At 34.3% G+C, this 19,040-nt stretch overlaps 3 protein-coding genes across 4 annotated transcripts in view; all 3 read left to right on the forward strand.

Moving 5' to 3' along the window:
- The first annotated feature begins 4,043 nt into the window (after positions 1-4,043).
- On the forward strand, positions 4,044-8,058 carry LOC107588515 (28S ribosomal protein S15, mitochondrial-like). The gene is made up of 7 exons (XM_016276640.1): positions 4,044-4,074; positions 4,800-4,875; positions 5,016-5,064; positions 5,252-5,336; positions 5,441-5,499; positions 7,452-7,643; positions 7,749-8,058. The coding sequence occupies exons 1-7, from the start codon at positions 4,044-4,046 to the stop codon at positions 7,860-7,862; spliced, it is 606 nt and encodes a 201-aa protein (XP_016132126.1). The 3' UTR covers positions 7,863-8,058.
- A 354-nt stretch (positions 8,059-8,412) lies between these two features.
- LOC107588526 (cornifelin-like) lies at positions 8,413-10,615 on the forward strand. The gene is made up of 4 exons (XM_016276654.1): positions 8,413-8,538; positions 9,453-9,618; positions 9,815-9,951; positions 10,071-10,615. Exons 1-4 carry the CDS (start codon positions 8,428-8,430, stop codon positions 10,167-10,169), a joined length of 513 nt encoding a protein of 170 aa, XP_016132140.1. The 5' UTR covers positions 8,413-8,427; the 3' UTR covers positions 10,170-10,615.
- Positions 10,616-15,858: 5,243 nt separating this feature from the next.
- Positions 15,859-19,040, forward strand: part of LOC107588491 (protein OSCP1-like) — an 8,567-nt gene continuing 5,385 nt past the window's right edge. For both annotated transcript variants that reach the window (XM_016276603.1, XM_016276604.1), the window contains exon 1: positions 15,859-16,181. In XM_016276603.1, coding sequence (XP_016132089.1) covers positions 15,869-16,181 — 313 coding nt within the window. In that variant the 5' untranslated portion in view covers positions 15,859-15,868. The remainder of the gene's footprint in view (positions 16,182-19,040) is intronic.

Raw genomic sequence — 19,040 nt, forward strand, 5'->3', positions numbered from 1 at the left:
CTCTTTCTTTTTTTAAAAAAAAAAAAATATATATATATATATATATATATATATATATATATATATATAGCCAATTTTTTTTTATCTGTAAAAGTCTCCACAAGTATGGGGTGTCCTGGCCTTAAAATGACAGAAGGTCAGATAAAAGTATTAGATAATGATAAAACTGTACAGTCATTGTTCTGTTCTTTTTCTAGGTCACAAAGCGAAAAACAAAACGTATCTACATAAACACAAATGTTCACAATGCAAGGCTACATCGATTCATTGGTCACTCGATTGCTTGAACTCGCATAGAATTTTCTGCGCAGATTACTAATGTCTGTTTAAAGATGGCGACTTACATGAACTGAAGGGGCAAATGCGTTCTGAGAGAGCATATACAAATTAAAGGCGATTACTATATATAATCACAATGGCTTTAAATAACATTTTTCGATCTACAGTGTTGGGCTTACGGACATGGAGTGTATTTGCAGGCGCGAGGCAGGGCAATACTGTCTTAACTGCCATCAAGCAGCCTCAATGCAGCTTTTTTGCGAACTGGACGTCAACCAGTATTTGTAAACGTAAGTATTATTTTGTTTTTGACATCCGAGCTCTGACTCCACGACTAATAGACTGCTTCAACATGCTGTCTTATATGCACATATTCACAAGACACGAGACTGTTAAAACCTAACCATTATGATATTGATGGGTCAACACTTATCCAGTTTTATTTTTAATTCGCAGACATAATTTAGTATTTTCTCTCAAATTGAGATTAAGTTTGTATCATGTTAGTCCATAGGGGTTTCTTATTATGGTTGTGTGTTTAAATTTTGTACGGCGTAGTTTATGGACAGCGTGTGCAGTTACAGTGTTAACCCCTAGGTGGCTCCAAAAGCTAGGTCACTGCATTTCCTGATTGAATAGACATCAAATCCTCTGTTTTGTCATATGACCTTTATGTTTTGTCATGTCCACATACTTTTAAGCTGTAGATCTTATTCTATATGATCCTATAATAGCTGTCTATTTTCAAATTGTGTCATTCATCATTTGTTTGGAAAAAGCTACTTTCGTCAACTCAACTCTGTTACTCAGACATATTACCCTTTTTGTTAAAATCATCACTTTTATATACACTTTGTGGGGATAGCCATATCCAGTTTATTTCTATATCAAATTGAAAATATTTTATACCGTTTTTCAATTATTGCAGCACTTAAGTATTAAAAAAAGCAAATATGTCTAATTCGATGAATGGAGACAGTTTTTTTTTTAAATTTCTCATTAATTTCCTATTGTAGTAATTTTTGACCGAGAAGAACATGAGTGACCATTTTTAAGACCTTTGAGCCTATTTTGAATCATGACAATTTTTTTGTGTGTGTGTTCTCATAGCAAGAACCAAAAACATCACCAAGTGTCATACCATTCCAATGAAGTAAAAACATGACTGAAGACCACTAGAGGGTTAAAACGAAAAATAAAAATTTGACAGATACGAGTTAAGGGAAGAAAAGCACAAGATGGTTGTCACTTATGTGTGAGTAAGTATCGATATGACTAAGTGTGAGTTATCATCCCAGCAATGTGAGAAAATTAACGATTGTGGGTCTAATTTGATGTTGCAGACTTGTTAGGGGGGCTGGTGTACATTTGCTATTTGAGTTATGGTTTGAATCTCCCCCACAGTAATATTAATATTATCATTATCGGCTACTAATGCATCAAGAATTAATTATTTTATGTTTTGGAAAAGCACTGCAATTATTTGCACTGCAAATTTTGACTCATCCACATTATTGTTATTAATTCAATAATTAATTAAATAAGTCTTATTAGTGTACTTATGGGAGTATTGTTTTAGTTTAGTTCTGTACTTGTGTTCTTTGCTGCCTTTTTTTTTTTAGGTAGTTGTTGTTTAAAAAAAAAAAGCAAGTATGTCTTTGGCTAAGCCAGCATGTGTTGTGTAGGATGACAGACAGGTTATAGTTACAAGTAGCTATACTCTTTATAGATCTTGATCTATGTTGTAACCCCTCTCTCCCGGGTCAGGGGAGTGAGGTTTACCTGCACAGCACCTACTCGCTGGCCTCCGTTACACTCACCCCCCTAAACCTCACTCCCATCCGGGTCATGGCACCAATGTAACCCCTCTCTCCCGGGTTCTCACCGCCACCGAGTGACCCAATCGTTCCGAGTGGGTCTCGAACCTGGGTCTCTGGCGTGGGAGGCGGCCGCACTAACAAGGAGGCTAAAGACTGCAGCCACTAGCGCGTTTCGAGATCAGGGGAGTGAGGTTTACCTGCACAGCAGCTACACGCTGGCCTCCGTTACATATGTTTCTGTTGTGGCTTTTTACTTTTATTTGTCCTTTTGTGGATGATTTCTTATTCAAAGTGACATACTGTACACTTACTACAGGGAAAGTCGCTCTGGAGTGAACTGGGGTCACTGCAGAGTGATGGCTTATGAGATTTTCTTCTCTTTTTTGTGATTTGAAACATATGGGTTATTGACCTAGATCTTTAATCACTGAGCTAGACCACCCCAATTATGAAAATTACAGCAGCACAACTGTTTTTATCATTTATAATAAAAATAAATATTTAGAAAGAAAAATAAGAATCATTTCTATTGTAAGAAATATTGTAATAATTTTTGAAGGATCATGTGACACTGAAGGCTAGCGTTTTTGTCAAAGTATCATACATTATCTTTATTAAAGGGACAGTCCCGCATGATATTGTGGTGTATTGTTCATGGCCCCTTTTTGTAGCTCTCAAGAGAGGTTGTCGCCAGTATATTTCACTGGGGTTACATCTCTATTTCCCGCGCGTGTTTTCTTGTTCTTGGGGCAAAAAAATAATGTGTGGGGGGGATGTGTTGAATTACCATTTCCCGCAAGACTTATGAACTATGAAGGAGTGGGTGTGTATACTGTTTAGGTTATTTAACACCCAAAAACGTTTATTAGGCTGATTTGTGAAACCAGCTTTGAAGATTTTCCCATGCATTCAATTTATAACTCCCTCACATTTGCATAGAAATACAGCAGCAGACGTCTTAAGCATCAGCAAAAACATTTACCCATTGTTTTAGTGCCTGAAAGTATTTTTCTTAGTAATCAGAATTAACTACGTCACTGCTTTAGCCTTTCTTTGACACATACTAATTTAGTAGTACAAGTAGTACCACGCTTAACAGAGTATTTCACCCTGCTAAAATTCTGTCATCATTTACTCACCCTCATGTTGTTGTTCCAAACCTCTGTGGAACATATTTGCTCAGTGTTTTTTAGTCTATACGATGGAAGTCAACTGTTTGGTTACGCAGAAGAAAGTCATTCAGGTCAGGTTTTGAATGATGAGGAAATGATTTATTTATTTATTTATTTTAGACATATTGATCAATGTACAGTGCACTTTCCTTGGGAAGAAAAAAATCTGTTTAGACAATATATATATATATATATATATATATATAAAATAATTACATGAAAACCTTATAATAGTGTTAATAAACATAATAATGATGACAGTAACTATAATAGTGCCATTTACAAGGGTTAATGTAAGTGACTGGATGAAGTCACATGTAAAGTTTTACAAGTAAAATCCAAAGAAAAGCTCATGAAAAGGTTTCCATTACATATTTATATTCATCTCTACTAACAAAACTTGACATGGGATAATTTCCTGTGTTGGATAAATGCATCTCTGGCTGCAATACTACCATTTAACCATTAGGGGATAAAGAGGACGTGATCAGCTACAGATACAGTTTACACTATCCCCAAGTTTACTTGCAAACCACTAAAGCTGATCATCTCTAAATAGAGCCATTTTTCTTCATGGTTGGTCAATAAATGTCTAAAATGGATTTATTGTAGGCATTTGAAATTTGAGCAACTGCTTAAATTATATAGTAAATGTAAAACTGGGTGTTATGTTGGAATCCAGTGCTTGTCATTTTATAGTTACATGATATGACAGTGCAAAAGTAATAAATAGTGTACATTTTACAAGTTTGTCCTGTTTTATTTGGCTATGATGATTATGATTAACTTTTTTTTGACAAGAGGTATGACAGTTTCACAGACATTTAAATTTTTTTCCTTGAGTGGGTGTACTGGAAGGATGTGGCCAACCAAATCACCCCCACCCTTGGTGACACTTTGTTACCATTGACATGTATTAAATAGTCTGAGCTACAGAAGAGAGTGACTACGAAACTTTTTGACTATCAAATACACATTTAAACACCTCCTTATTAAAGCGCTCTGCATCATTAATAATTATAATTATTGAGGCAGACATACAGTGACGCAGCTTACATCAAATAAAAACTAAGTTCTCCTTGATTCTTGGGGCTCTGGGATTGTAGTTTATTAATTATGCATTATTATTTTTTTATTAAAAGGGTCATATGATGCTGCTGAAAAGAACATTATTTTGTGTATTTGGTGTAATGAAATGTTTATGCGGTTTAAGTTTCAAAAAACACATTATTTTCCACATACTGTACATTATTGTTTCTCCTCTATGCCCCGCCTTTCTGAAACGCGTCGATTTTTACAAAGCTCATCGGTCTGAAAAAGCGAGGTGTGCTGTGATTGGCCAGCTATCCAGTGCGTTGTGATTGGCCGAATTCCTCAAGCGTGTGACGGAAATGTTACGTCCCTTACCATATTGTGATGCCTGCGGCAACCACATGTGACGCCCAGAGAAAAAATTTAATCTCTACACACAATCAATTTGATAGCCAATTTTTCGCTCATTGGCTCTTTGCTTTTTTTTTCTTCCCAGAATTCCCAAGTCAGCTTCAGGACCTGCATCCATCCATGCTGAAGCAAGAATATGCATCTGTCCCACTTGCACAATCGTATGTTTTTGCATTGACCCACTCATCCATGTGTAAACATTATGATTGCATATTTGGGATTAGGAAGTACATGATTTCTTCAGACTTCCTTTACGTGCTTGAATGCAGAACGGTAGCAGTATTATGTAATATCTTTGCAGGGTAGACGATGTGGTGAAGAAACTGCTTTCGCTGGAGCTTGCAAATCATGTACGGGTTTTCATTTCCTTTTGATTCTTTATTTAATATTTTCAGAATTAAAAATAGGGTGGAATAAACTCAGCTGTTGTGCATTTATGGTAGCTTTTTATTTTGTAAGTTACGATTGACTTAAGAACTATAAAAAGATGTTAAATCATATTTTAATTTAATTATCTGTCATATTGTCTTTCTTTAGAGTGAAAAACTGCGTTTGAAAGAGGAACAGCTTATTGCCAAGGTGCGGAGGGATGAGAATGACCGCAGCTCAACAGAAGTCAAAGGCAAGTTCTCTTTTTTTTTTTTACAGTTGACAGTCACTTTTTTAACCATACTGGAATCTCAGAACTTGACTCAATCATGCGGAATGTCCTTGTTTGCGTTACAGTGGCGATTTTGACAGCACGTATTCGCAACTTCCAGGAGCACTTGCACAAGCACCCTAAGGTAAACACAACTCTTCAGTAGCAATACTTTTTTTGTCGGCGTTTAGTAAAGGTGTCAAAACTTTTGTTCCCACTCCACTTGATTAACACCCACAGAGAAACAGGATATCCTGTGCATATGCTCATGTGTTCAATAGTAATTGAATCATACACTATGTTAAGAAATTAATCGTTTTATTCAGCGAGGACACATTAAATTGATAAAAAAGTCACAGTAAAGACTAATTTTGTTAAATGCTGTCCTTTTGAACTTTCTATTAATCATAGAATTCTGAAAAAAGTATATCACAGTTTCTATAAAAATATTAATCGGCACGGCTGTTTCCAACATTTATAATAATAATAATAATAGTAGATGTTTCTTGAGCACCAAATCTGCATATTAGAATGATTTCTGTAGAAAAATGTGACATTGGAGACTGAAGTAATGGCTGCTAAAAAATTCAGCTTTGCCTTCACAGGAATAAACTACATTTTAAAAATAAAACAATTATTTTAAATTGAAATAATATTTCACAATATTGTTGTTTTTATTATATTTTTGATCAAATAAATACAGCCTTGTTAAGCATAAGAGACTTCTGTAAAAACATTTTAAAATCTTATCAATAGTGTACAGTGTGCCCAAAATTTATTTTGAGTCTCAGACACACACACACACACACACACACACACACACACACACACACACACTAAAAAAGTCACAGTAAAGACTAATTTTGTTAAATGCTGTCCTTTTGAACTTTCTATTAATCATAGAATTCTGAAAAAAGTATATCACAGTTTCTATAAAAATATTAATCGGCACGGCTGTTTCCAACATTTATAATAATAATAATAATAATAATAGATGTTTCTTGAGCACCAAATCTGCATATTAGAATGATTTCTGTAGAAAAATGTGACATTGGAGACTGAAGTAATGGCTGCTAAAAAATTCAGCTTTGCCTTCACAGGAATAAACTACATTTTAAAAATAAAATAATTATTTTAAATTGAAATAATATTTCACAATATTGTTGTTTTTATTATATTTTTGATCAAATAAATACAGCCTTGTTAAGCATAAGAGACTTCTGTAAAAACATTTTAAAATCTTATCAATAGTGTACAGTGTGCCCAAAATTTATTTTGAGTCTCAGACACACACACACACACACACACACACACACACACACACAACTTTTAAAATAAAACACTTGTTATATATTGTTAAAATGAAGACAAACAATTTAGACATCTATTCTAGTCGTCTCTTTCTGGTCATCTTTCTTTAGCAAAAATGTTCATAGTTATTGTGATAAGCCTCTGTGACTACTTTGCTTGAAAAACTGAACTTGATAGGAAATTACTTCATACCTCCCCCAAATATTAACTTTGGACCAGTTGGTAAAGCGTTTGCAAAATAGAAAATTGCAAAAATAGATGAAATAGGGAAGTTACAGTAGTTGTGGGAAAAGCTTTAGAATCATTTGTTTGCAAATGTCACTTTTTCAAATAATGTTTAAATGTATAAATCATTGTATATTCTACTTTATATGAATAATTATAAACACATTCATGTCATAAAGCATAGCTTTCTGTTCCCAGTACTGTTATTTAAAGGGATAATGATTTACTCACCTTTATGTTGTTCCAAACCGATCTTCAGAATACAAATAAAGAGATTTTTAATATTCTCTCATCATATATATCCATCTAAACCCATTTAAAAGTCTGTGCAAAAGCAATGGTGTCTCTTCAGAAGACTTGCACTAAACTGCTTGATTCATATGGATTACTTTTCAATGCGTCACAGTTTTGGTTGTGTGGGCTTTCAATGGATGGACAAAAAAGATGAGTCTTACAGATTTAGAACAACACGTGGGTGAATAAATGATGACAGAATTTTCATTTCAGAGAGACAAGTTAATGTGCAACAGCATCAAAACCTCTTCTGTTTCATTCCATCAGGATAAAGCCAACAAAAGATGGATGCTCATGGCCATCGACAGGAGGAAGAAAAAGCTGAAGATTCTGAGAAGGACTCGTTATGATTCCTTCGAGAAGGTGTGTCAAGAGCTTGGAATCACATACACGTTCCCTCCTGAATATTATCGGCGGGTCACCCGACGTTGGCTGGCCAAAAAGGCCTTCTGCAATAAGGTAATGTTCTCAGCCCAGCTCAGCCAAAATGCCCCAATGTTTTTTTTTGTAGATTTCATGGTTTGTGTTTCAGCTGTTGTTTACATTGTATTTTCTTCCCTTCAGGTCTTTCAAGAAGTCCAGAAACAAAAAGCAGAGCAGAGAGAGAAACAGAGAGCAGCGGAGGCTAAGGGAAAGGAGCCAGCAACCTCTACAGAACCACAAGGAACTGTAGCATAGTGATGTTCAGACAGCTGTCAATACTTGTGTGCTGACAAGTCCAGAAGAACAACCTGATACATCAACATTCAAAGAAAAATTAAACAGAAACATCATGCTCCACATCAGATTATAATCATTTATTTTGCCTTTCATTGATAATTCACTTATTTCTCTGAATGTTTTTTGGCTGCACCAAATAAAAGAGCTTAAAATTCATTGTTTGGTCATCATTCCTCAAAATACTGATAATTATATCAGAATAACTTCACAGAAATACTTTGATGACATTAGTTTCACTCACTCAGGAGTTTTGGATTGGCAGCTGATGAAGACCTGTGTCATATATGCAAGACTGATGCATTGTGGTTGTGTGGGTATAGTGCAAATGGTTTGGTTGCTCTCAGTTCCCTGAACGCTGTAATTTTACAAGAAATGTGTGACAATCAGGTGAATGATCTGAGGTCAAACTATCAATTCTTTACTCATGTGAGATTATATATTGATTGTTAAGAGTTCTGGTAGATCGCATTTCCTATTACAACTCCGACCTCCCCCTTTGTGATGTGCTTTGTGTGAAGCTTATATGCGTGAATCGGAAACGTTGCATACGAGAGTAGCAAACGCGGTGTGTTGGTGTGTGTCAACTTCCTTTTCAGCTGCAAGCCCCAGATCAAGAGGCTCAGAAGAACACAAGGTACTCTTTTGTAATCTACTATTATATATTATTTTTCAGATTTTTTGTTTATGCTTTATTTTAAGGTGTCCTTGTTGCAGTGTAATTATACATTTAAGTACTGAGTAATATTAACTACTATAAGGTTAAGTTTAGGAATCGGGTTTGGTTTAGGGTTACTTGCATGTAATTATGCATAATTCATTATTATAATAGTAAGAACATGTAATATGCGTAACAAGGACACCTTAAAATAAAGTGTTACCCATTTTTTTAAAGATAAAAATAGTTTTAATCTCAAAGCTGTTAGTTTCATATATTGCATTATTATTATTATTAATCAGTTATTATACATGTTAGTGGGATACAGACTATAATTATCTGTTAAAATAACAAGTGTAAGTAGATCTGGTTCAGATTTTTTTTTCCTATAGACAAAAACTGTTTTTACACATCAAAATGTGTATGGGAATGTCAAATATTCTGTCCTGTAAAACTAATTTTTAAAGGTACAGTTCACCAAAACATTTTATTATTTACTAACCGTCATGAGTTTCCAAACCTGTATGATTTTCTTTTTACAGTAGAACACAAAAGAAGGTATTTTGAACAGTGTTTTAACTGTTTTTACCCATAGACTAACAGTCAATAGGGTCAAAAATAATATTGAACGCCACTGACTTTCATTGTATGGACAAAAAACATCTTTTGTTTATACAAATGAAATGGTACAAATTTGGAACGAAAAGTGGGAGAGTAAATTATGACAGAATTTATTATGGGTAAATTATTCCTTCATTTGTACAAAAGACCCAGAAAGCAGAATGGAAAATATTATGAAATAGATATTTTTCTTTCTAAAATGGTGATTAAATGTTAATTAGTAAGTGTTATTTTGTATAACAATTGATAGATCACTCTTGTCACTCTTCTAGGAAGGAAACCTCTCGAGCCATTTTCTCATCTTTGCCGGACTGCTCATTTTGACTGACATGTCAAACCCAGTCATCACTCAGCCCGGTGCTGGATCTTATGGTACAAATGTGCAGACTGGAGAGTGGAGCACCGGTCTTTGTTCTTGCTGCAGTGACCTATTTGTCTGTAAGTTCTGAGAGAAGTCGGCAAATCTTTTGAAGAACTTCAAAGATACCACTTCACTGGCATATTTTAGCTGTGGTTTAATATTTAGCCAAGGAGGACTCGTGACTTTAGTCAGTTCACTGCTTTTGTCAGTGGCATGTCATCAACATAAAATGGATGATCTTTGAGCTATTTTCTGCATTTTTCCATTGTCTAGGTGCTCTTGGCTGTATCTGTCCGATAGCTCTCAGCTGTTACACAGCAAACAAGTACGGTGAAAATGTATGTCTAGCATGTGTACCTGGAGGAATGGCTGCAATGAGGACACACATGCGACTGACCTATGGAATACAGGTAATGTATACTACAAATTAAGGATTGGATTTCTCATATTGTGTATTTAAGAATTATTATTCATGCTGTCGCCACTTGTTTTGTACATACTGTATTACACAATGATATCTCCCCTGCAGGGCACAATATGCAATGATGCTTTGATGACCTGTTGCTGTGGAATATTTGAAACATGTCGAATGACCAGAGAAATTCGTGTCAGGAATGGAGAGGCCTAGTTACTGTCTTTACTAATAACCGTTTCAGTCTTAAGATTTTTTAAAAGCATTCAAATCCATTGAAATCAACACATCATTTATTCATTTTCTCTTCATTGTTAAAGGCAGGAGAATTAAAACCAGGATAGAATTCATAAACATACAATTTTTTGGAAATAAAAAGCGTGACCAATACTGTTTACTTAGTCAACAAAGAGAGTTACCTTACATAATTGCAGTTTAAAAGTCTCGAATTTGTGTAAATTCTTGTCATGTTCAATAATACATTGTATGTTTTGCTGTACAATTTTGCTGTAATGCTCAAAATGTGCCATCCTGCGGCATTAATATGTAACTGTACAGAAGCTGTGTGTCATATATTTAATAATTACCCAAGCACAGTACAGTGGAATTAATCATATAGCCTACCTAATCATATTAAATAAAATGACACAATTTTTAAGCTATTTACTGATTACTGTTGATTCTAATACTTTTTTGTTTTGTTTCACAAACGACCATAACAAATGATATGTCTTCTTTCACATCACACATGAAATATATACTGTAAAATATTCAGAATATTATTCGCTATAACGCACAAGGCTTGTTTTTTCAGATTATGCCTTTACTGTTTTTATATACCGTACTGAAACCATATTTGGATACAGTATATAAAACATATGAAAAATATGGTTTCAGTACGGTATATAAAAACAGTAAAGGCATAATCTGAAAAACCAAGCCTTGTGCATTATAGGGAATAATATTCTGAATATTTTACAGTTGGTTTGATACCTGTATCTCAAACTGTGTCAGAGTTTAATTAATTTAAGTGGATACAGTACTGAAACCATATTTTTCTTATGTTTTATATACTGTACCCACTTAAATTAATTAAACTCTGACACAGTTTGAGATACAGGTATCAAACCAACTGTAAAATATTCAGAATATTATTCGCTATAACGCACAAGGCTTGTTTTTTCAGATTATGCCTTTACTGTTTTTATATACCGTACTGAAACCATATTTGGATACAGTATATAAAACATATGAAAAATATGGTTTCAGTACGGTATATAAAAACAGTAAAGGCATAATCTGAAAAACCAAGCCTTGTGCATTATAGGGAATAATATTCTGAATATTTTACAGTTGGTTTGATACCTGTATCTCAAACTGTGTCAGAGTTTAATTAATTTAAGTGGATACAGTACTGAAACCATATTTTTCTTATGTTTTATATACTGTACCCACTTAAATTAATTAAACTCTGACACAGTTTGAGATACAGGTATCAAACCAACTGTAAAATATTCAGAATATTATTCGCTATAACGCACAAGGCTTGTTTTTTCAGATTATGCCTTTACTGTTTTTATATACCGTACTGAAACCATATTTGGATACAGTATATAAAACATATGAAAAATATGGTTTCAGTACGGTATATAAAAACAGTAAAGGCATAATCTGAAAAACCAAGCCTTGTGCATTATAGGGAATAATATTCTGAATATTTTACAGTTGGTTTGATACCTGTATCTCAAACTGTGTCAGAGTTTAATTAATTTAAGTGGATACAGTACTGAAACCATATTTTTCTTATGTTTTATATACTGTACCCACTTAAATTAATTAAACTCTGACACAGTTTGAGATACAGGTATCAAACCAACTGTAAAATATTCAGAATATTATTCGCTATAACGCACAAGGCTTGTTTTTTCAGATTATGCCTTTACTGTTTTTATATACCGTACTGAAACCATATTTTTCATATGTTTTATATACTGTATCCAAATATGGTTTCAGTACGGTATATAAAAACAGTAAAGGCATAATCTGAAAAACCAAGCCTTGTGCATTATAGGGAATAATATTCTGAATATTTTACAGTTAGTTTGATACATTTATCTCAAACTGTGTCAGAGTTTAATTAATTTAAGTGGGTACAGTATATAAAGCATATGAAAAATATGGATTCAGTACGGTATATAAAAACAGTAAAGGCATAATCTGAAAAAACAAGGCTTATGCATTATAGGGAATAATATTCTGAATATTTTACAGTTAGTTTGATACATTTATCTCAAACTGTGTCAGAGTTTAATTAATTTAAGTGGGTACAGTATATAAAGCATATGAAAAATATGGATTCAGTACGGTATATAAAAACAGTAAAGGCATAATCTGAAAAAACAAGGCTTATGCATTATAGGGAATAATATTCTGAATATTTTACAGTTGGTTTGATACATTTATCTCAAACTGTGTCAGTTTAATTAATTTAAGTGGATACAGTATATAAAACATATGAAAAGATATAGTTTCAGTACTGTATATAAAAACAATAAAGGCATAATCAGAAAAAACAAGCCTTGTGCATTATAGGGAATAATATTCTGAATATTTTACAGTTGGTTTGATACCTTTATCTCAAACTGTCAGAGTTTAATTAATTTAAGTGGATACAGTATATAAAACATATGAAAAATATGGTTTCAGTACTGTATATAAAAACAATAAAGGCATAATCTGAAAAACCAAGACTTGTGTATTATAGGGAATAATATTCTGAATATTTTACAGTTTGTTTGATACCTTTAGATCAAATGGTGTTGTCGTTTAATGGATTTATATTATTGCATACATTAAAAGTTGTAAAATTATTATAAAAAACCTAAAATTGTAATTCCAAAAGCTGAGCTTTGTGCGATAACAGGTATCTTTTCCCGAACATTTTAGTATTGGTTTTATATTATAATGTCACGTAGTTAAATTGTTTAATTAATTTAAATGTTTTTTTTTTGTTTTTTTTTCATTCCTAGAAATTAAACCTTGTGCAACATAAAGGGCATATATTTATGTCTATCTGAGTTAGTTTGGGCTCAAAACATAAAAGCTACAAAGAGTTTAATTGGCAAAAAACCCGAATGTCTAATGAATGTCAAACGTCAAACTTTACCGCCGTTGCTGACTCCGAAAGCTCTAAAATGCTGCCTTCGGAGGCAGCATTTGAGGGCATGAAGGCATCAAGGCACGTCCGAATACAAATTCTGCTTCACTTCCTGTCTCAGAAGGTACCTTCTTCTTGTTTTTAGGAAGCATTGATATTCTTAAACAAAGTTGTACTAATAAATATATTAGGAATATTATAACAGGTGATACAGCTACTTATAAAAGCTTATTGTGGGCCAAAGTGTTTAGAAATATAAATTGGAATAAAGCTTGGCGTATTTGTGAAATATACTGTTTAAATAATAAAGTAAAAGAGGTTACATTTAAAATTTTACATTGTATATATCCAGCTAAAAGTGTGTTAGAGAGATTTTATTTGGATATTGATTATTCCTGTGATTTTTGTTCAGTGGAAAAGGAGTCTATTGTCCATCTGTTTTGTAATTGTGTTTACACGAGGATTTTCTGGGTGGATATGGAAAATTTCATTAGAAGGAAAACAATTATTATATTCAAGTTAAATAATTTTGATATATGTATGTATTTTTCCAGTGAAAGTAATAATAATAATTTTACTTTATTTGTACAGTTTTTTATTATTTTGGGGAAATTTCACATACATAAGAAGAAATGGTCAGGATCCAAGCCAGATTTCATTCATTTTCTTCAAGAGACTAAGGACTACTGCACCAGTTTGGAGAACATTGTTAATAAAAAAGCAAAGAAGACTTGTAATATTTTTCACGAATATAGAGTTTTTGATGAATGAATCAATGGTTTGTACACTCTGGCATGTTTTTGTAAAATATTGTATATTTTGTTCTGGTTAATAAATTTTTTTTAAAAAATTAAAAAAAGGTACCTTCTGATCGAATTTTGAAGGCAGCATAGACGTATCGATGTTAAACAGTAACTTTAAAATAAATTGGATAAGACAATATCTTCAAAATTCTTCATCTGTCTGGAATATAACTCCTCGATTTATTTTCTCTCATTTGGGTGGCTTAGAATTTCTTTTGATGTGTAATTATAAAATTGAAAAACTTCCAACCAACCTTTCTAAATTTTACCAACAAGTACTTGCTACCTGGAGTCTTATTTATAAACACAACTTCTCCCCTCAAATTTTTCTTATCTGGAATAATGCCAATATTTTGTATAGAAATAAATCTTTATTTTTTCACAATTGGTTTAGTAATGGGTTGTTATTAGTGAGTCAATTATTTAATAATGAAGGGACTTTATTTTCATTTGCAGACTTTATCTCAAGATACAAAATACCTATTACATTAAAAGAATTGAAGGTGCTTACTATAGGGCCATTCCTGCAGGTGTACATATGCTGTTCAAAAGCAGTGTATGTACATCCGCACTTTCTGTCTGTCCTCCTAGACCTGAACATACCTTAGTCGGCTCTATCTGTTTCTCGGGGTAAAAGCCTAACAACTATAAAATTAGATCCTTGTTTTTAAAAGAGAATATTTCGACACCTTATGTTATTTTCTACTGGAACAATATCTTTAATAATGTAAATTGGACTCAAGTTTGGTCGTTACCTCAAAAATTCCTCCTTCCAAATAAGATTAAGGAAATCTCATATGAATTAATTCATAGAGTTTATCCAACAAAAGCATTCCTACAAAAAAGTAAAATTGATATTGATTTCAAATGCTCTTTTTGTGAATGCTCCACTGAAACAATTTCTCATTTGTTTTGCTCCTGCCAATATACCCAGCATTTTTGGAATAATGTGGAGGGTTTCATTGCTGATAATATTTTTAAAACATTTTCCTTATCTTATAAACATGTGATTTTGGGTTATTATATCAAGGATCGCTCTTTAAAGGATGTTGGTTTTATTATCAATTTTATTTTATTTTTATGTAAATTTCACATTCATAAATGCAAGTTTACAAAAGGCAAACCTCTTTTTATGGTGCTTGAAAAAGAGATTCAAATGTTTGTAGATGTGATGTCAAAATCTAAAAATAGGAAAGCAATTAAAACGATTAATATATGCTCCTCCTTTAACATTTTCACATAATGTTAAAAAACAACAACAATAATAATAACTAATGGTGCTGACCTGCAAAGTATATTTTCTGTATTAAATGTGCATTGTAACATCCTATGGAAATGTAAATATATGTATAATATGTATTTGTCTGTAAACTGAGGCTTATGTACCCTCTTTTTGTCTCCTTTTTCCTTTTCTTTTTCCTTCTTGTTGAGGCATGTGAAATGTTTTTGTTATATAGTGAGATATGGCACTGTACATGCTACTTGTTGACAATAAAGCATAAAAAAAATAGATCTATCGATGTATCCTTCGCTGCCTTTGATATCCCACAATCCTGTGCGTTCCATTCCGTGACGGTTGGGATAAAAAAATAAAGATGGCGTCTGAAAGTTGCGTTTGGTGGTCAGTTTGTGTGTAAATATATGTTTCTGACTAACTTTTGCACTTTTGATGTTATTTCTAGCGATAAATCAGTATTATAATAATTAAATATTTGTTTAGTTATCATCAAAAATCAGTTTCATGAGGTGCCTTCGTGCAAAAACGCTGCCTGCAAAGTCATTGAATTGAATTGAGTGTGTGTGTGTGTGAGAGTGAGTGTGTGTGTATGAGAGAGAGAGAGAGAGAGAGAGAGAGAGTGTGTGTGTGTGTGTGTGTGTGTGTGAGAGAGAGAGAGATATGGCCTCATACAGCAGCGAGGCAGCTGCCTAGGCTTTCGGACGCAGCCCTGGTTTTCATGGCGAGACGTATTTCATCGGCGCGCAGCAGTACGAGCGCCTCTGATTGGCTGTTGTTGGCGGTGACCTGGCAACCGAGAGAAGGTTTACAGACGCTTATTTGTTCTGCAGGATCTTCAGAGAGCGCAGCTCGCGTCTTTTTATTGACAACCTGTGATTGCTTCCCGATACTAGCTGCTCTTCATCCATCTCCAGAGAGGATGTCGACGCGAACGCTGCCTCTGCTCTTCATTAATCTGGGAGGAGAAATGCTCTACATCCTGGATCAGCGCCTGCGGGCTCAGAATATCCCAGCAGATAAAGCGAAGAAAGGTAGATGGCAGCTAATATGCCACGGAGCTGATGAAGCAAGTCATATAGACGTTGTATTTATTATCATGGTTTATGATCTCTCTAAAGAAGCTGCTGGATTATTTGCTATTGCTGTGCATAATTAGCCAGTTAGCCTGTGTATTTGAATACAGTGATCCAGTGGCCCAGGTCAGTTACAGCCTTATGCAGGCAACGCTATGCCATTCTTTGCAGACAACAGTATTTAAGGCAAGACACTGCAGACAGAAACATTGTTTTTTTTTGTGTGTGTTTTTTTCATGACCTGGTCAATTTTGAGATTTTGGGCTTTCCATTATGTGTTTCGGGCTAGTGGAAGGAAAACATCCAAATCCAATTAATGAATTAATACCTAATTTTCACATTCAAACATAACATTTCAGAAAATTAGTAATATAAATCAATCAACTGGGTATGGTTATATTTATTTATTAGCAAATGTTTTACCCTGTTCACTTGGCGTGTCTTACCTTAAAGGGGTCATATGATGCGATTTCAATTTTTGCTTTCTCTTTGGAGTGTTACAAGCTCTTGGTGCATAAAGAAGATCTGTGAAGTTGCAAAGACTAAAGTCTCAAATCCAAAGAGATATTTTTTATAAAAGTTAAAAGTTAACCACGCCTTCCTAAAACGGCTCGTTCTAACACGCCCCCACATGTCTACCTCACTATGTGGGAAGATTTGCATAACGCCGCCCAAATGTTCACGCAAAGAAAGAAGGCGTAACATTTATTCTCGCTGTAGTATTGTTGTTGCAGCCGCCATGTCGTGAAGATGCTGAGTGTTTCTTTGTGAAAGCGAAACTATTTTGTTTGGTCTTCAAAAAAGAGGACGATATCCGCTTTGTCATGTCTAGAGCTGATCTGTGCTGGTCGCTGGGGGAATACATCAACTTTCGCCGTGGACAAAGCGGAGTCCAGCCCGCCTCAGCTCACTCTATCCCGGCCTCAGCTAGCACGCTGGGGCTTCGGCTCATGCTAGGCCGCTGTGTTTTTCGTTGCCACTGATGATTCAAACACGAGTTTTGGGCAGTAGAGTAGCACTTGTTGTTTGTCATTTCTCTGATCACAAATGCAGACAGAGTTTTATGTTTACGCGGCGCGATGCAATGCAACGCAACGCAACGCGCAAAAAGACAGGATAAGTCATTATAATCAGTAATTATGTCCGCACTGGATGCAACAAATGCCTCGTTTGTAATGGGTTTTAATGTTTATGTCTCGTCGCTCCAGCCGGACACGGCATCAACAGTATGTGAGGGGCGTAACATTTCCGTCACACGCTTGAGGTATTCGGCCAATCACAACGCACTGGATAGCTGGCCAATCACAGCACACCTCGCTTTTTCAGAACGATGAGCTTTGTAAAAATCGACGCGTTTCAAAAAGGCGGGGCATAGAGAAGAAACAATAATGTACAGTATGTGGAAAATAATGTGTTTTTTTAACTTTAAACCTCATAAACACATTTCATTACACCAAATACACAAAATAATGTTCTTTTTAGCAGCATCATATGACCCCTTTAAATAAGCAAAACTATTTTAATTATGCGGTAGATTGTCCATCGAAACATATAGTTGACCCTTAAAAATATGAGTCGTTGCATTAGAAATCAGATATAGTCAGTTAAATTACAGCACAAGCACACCTTTCTCACAAACATTTTACAAAAATTATTTTGTGGCTTTAAATAATAAAACATGTAATTCAAAATATGCTGTACTGGTAATTTTCTGGCAGGACATTATCCATTAATATTACGTTAACCCTAAAACACAACCCAATGTAGTCGAACTTTAAATTAAAAGTGTAAAAAGTGTTTACTTTATAGTGTATACTTTTATAGTGTAATATCAAAATGCAAGAAGTTTTGACCGTGGAGGTTGTCAGTACGTTCACACCTTGTAGTTTATAAAAACTGTCATGTCAAATGGACTGCATGTGTTCACTTCTGTTGCAGGCAACACTGTGGCTCAATTACATTTGCTCAACAGCTTGTCAGTATCATGGTTTCCTGTCTAATATACGTTCCTGTATCAGGGTTTCCTGTGTCTTTTTTGCATTCTGAAATATTCTTAATAAACTTAACTTTGCAGTTGTGCTTACATCACACTTTGGTATCAGATGCCACAGAGGTTAAAAAAACACATGATTAAGTTGCTTGTTGCTTGCAGATGTGCTGTATATATACATGTAGCTTATGCGGTACCTGCTCTTTAGTTAACTTCCTCCAAGGAACATTCTAAATATGTCCTTTATTGATTTGCAATCTTTGTAGCCACTGTAGCAGATTGGCTAGAGGAGGACAGAAAAAGAGGTATTAACATTCTGCTTGCTTTGCTGCTGGCTGTAGAGCAAAGTAGCATGTGTGTGCACATGCCAGCTCTCATGGGCACTCGCTGTGTAGAGGGAGATGGGGTTTCTGTTCTTTTCTAATTGTAATTTCACATGTTTTTGCGTGTAACAAAATACTATTGTAGAATGAGAACCCCAAAGACACAGTTATAGGCTCATACAGTTATTTTTTAGTACTGAGATATAAATGAAATCCTCCATATGGCAGTATATGTTTCTAGCACTTGTGTTTTCCGCAGTCAACAACATTTGACGACAGTTTTCAGCCCACTTCCCTGTGAAAACATCTGCCAAGACCGTAAAGCTTGGTTTTTAAATACATTTTGATTTATGTTATTTTTGTTTATCTATCTTTGCAAAACAGCTTTCTTCATTACAGACTGCATTCTGCTTGCTTGGTTTTCAGCTTCATATTTGCATAGAACTGCTTTTGACTCACTACAACTCTCTCTCTCTCTCTCTCTCTCTCTCTCTCTCTCTCTCT

The sequence above is a fragment of the Sinocyclocheilus grahami genome, unplaced genomic scaffold (assembly GCF_001515645.1).
Source record: "Sinocyclocheilus grahami isolate Dianchi unplaced genomic scaffold, SAMN03320097.WGS_v1.1 scaffold104.1, whole genome shotgun sequence".
In the NCBI taxonomy this organism is placed as follows: Eukaryota; Metazoa; Chordata; class Actinopteri; order Cypriniformes; family Cyprinidae; genus Sinocyclocheilus; species Sinocyclocheilus grahami.

Bases quoted from the DNA above. Each gene is read 5' to 3' on its own strand.
- LOC107588526 (XM_016276654.1), top strand. From the start codon at position 8,428: ATGCGTGAATCGGAAACGTTGCATACGAGAGTAGCAAACGCGGTGTGT. The intron at 8,539-9,452 runs GTACTCTTTTGT...TCACTCTTCTAG, and splicing joins GAGGCTCAGAAGAACACAAG to GAAGGAAACCTCTCGAGCCA. The intron at 9,952-10,070 runs GTAATGTATACT...TCTCCCCTGCAG, and splicing joins GACTGACCTATGGAATACAG to GGCACAATATGCAATGATGC.
- LOC107588515 (XM_016276640.1), top strand. From the start codon at position 4,044: ATGATTATGATTAACTTTTTTTTGACAAGAG. The intron at 4,075-4,799 runs GTATGACAGTTT...TTTTCTTCCCAG, and splicing joins TAACTTTTTTTTGACAAGAG to AATTCCCAAGTCAGCTTCAG. The intron at 4,876-5,015 runs GTATGTTTTTGC...ATATCTTTGCAG, and splicing joins TCTGTCCCACTTGCACAATC to GGTAGACGATGTGGTGAAGA.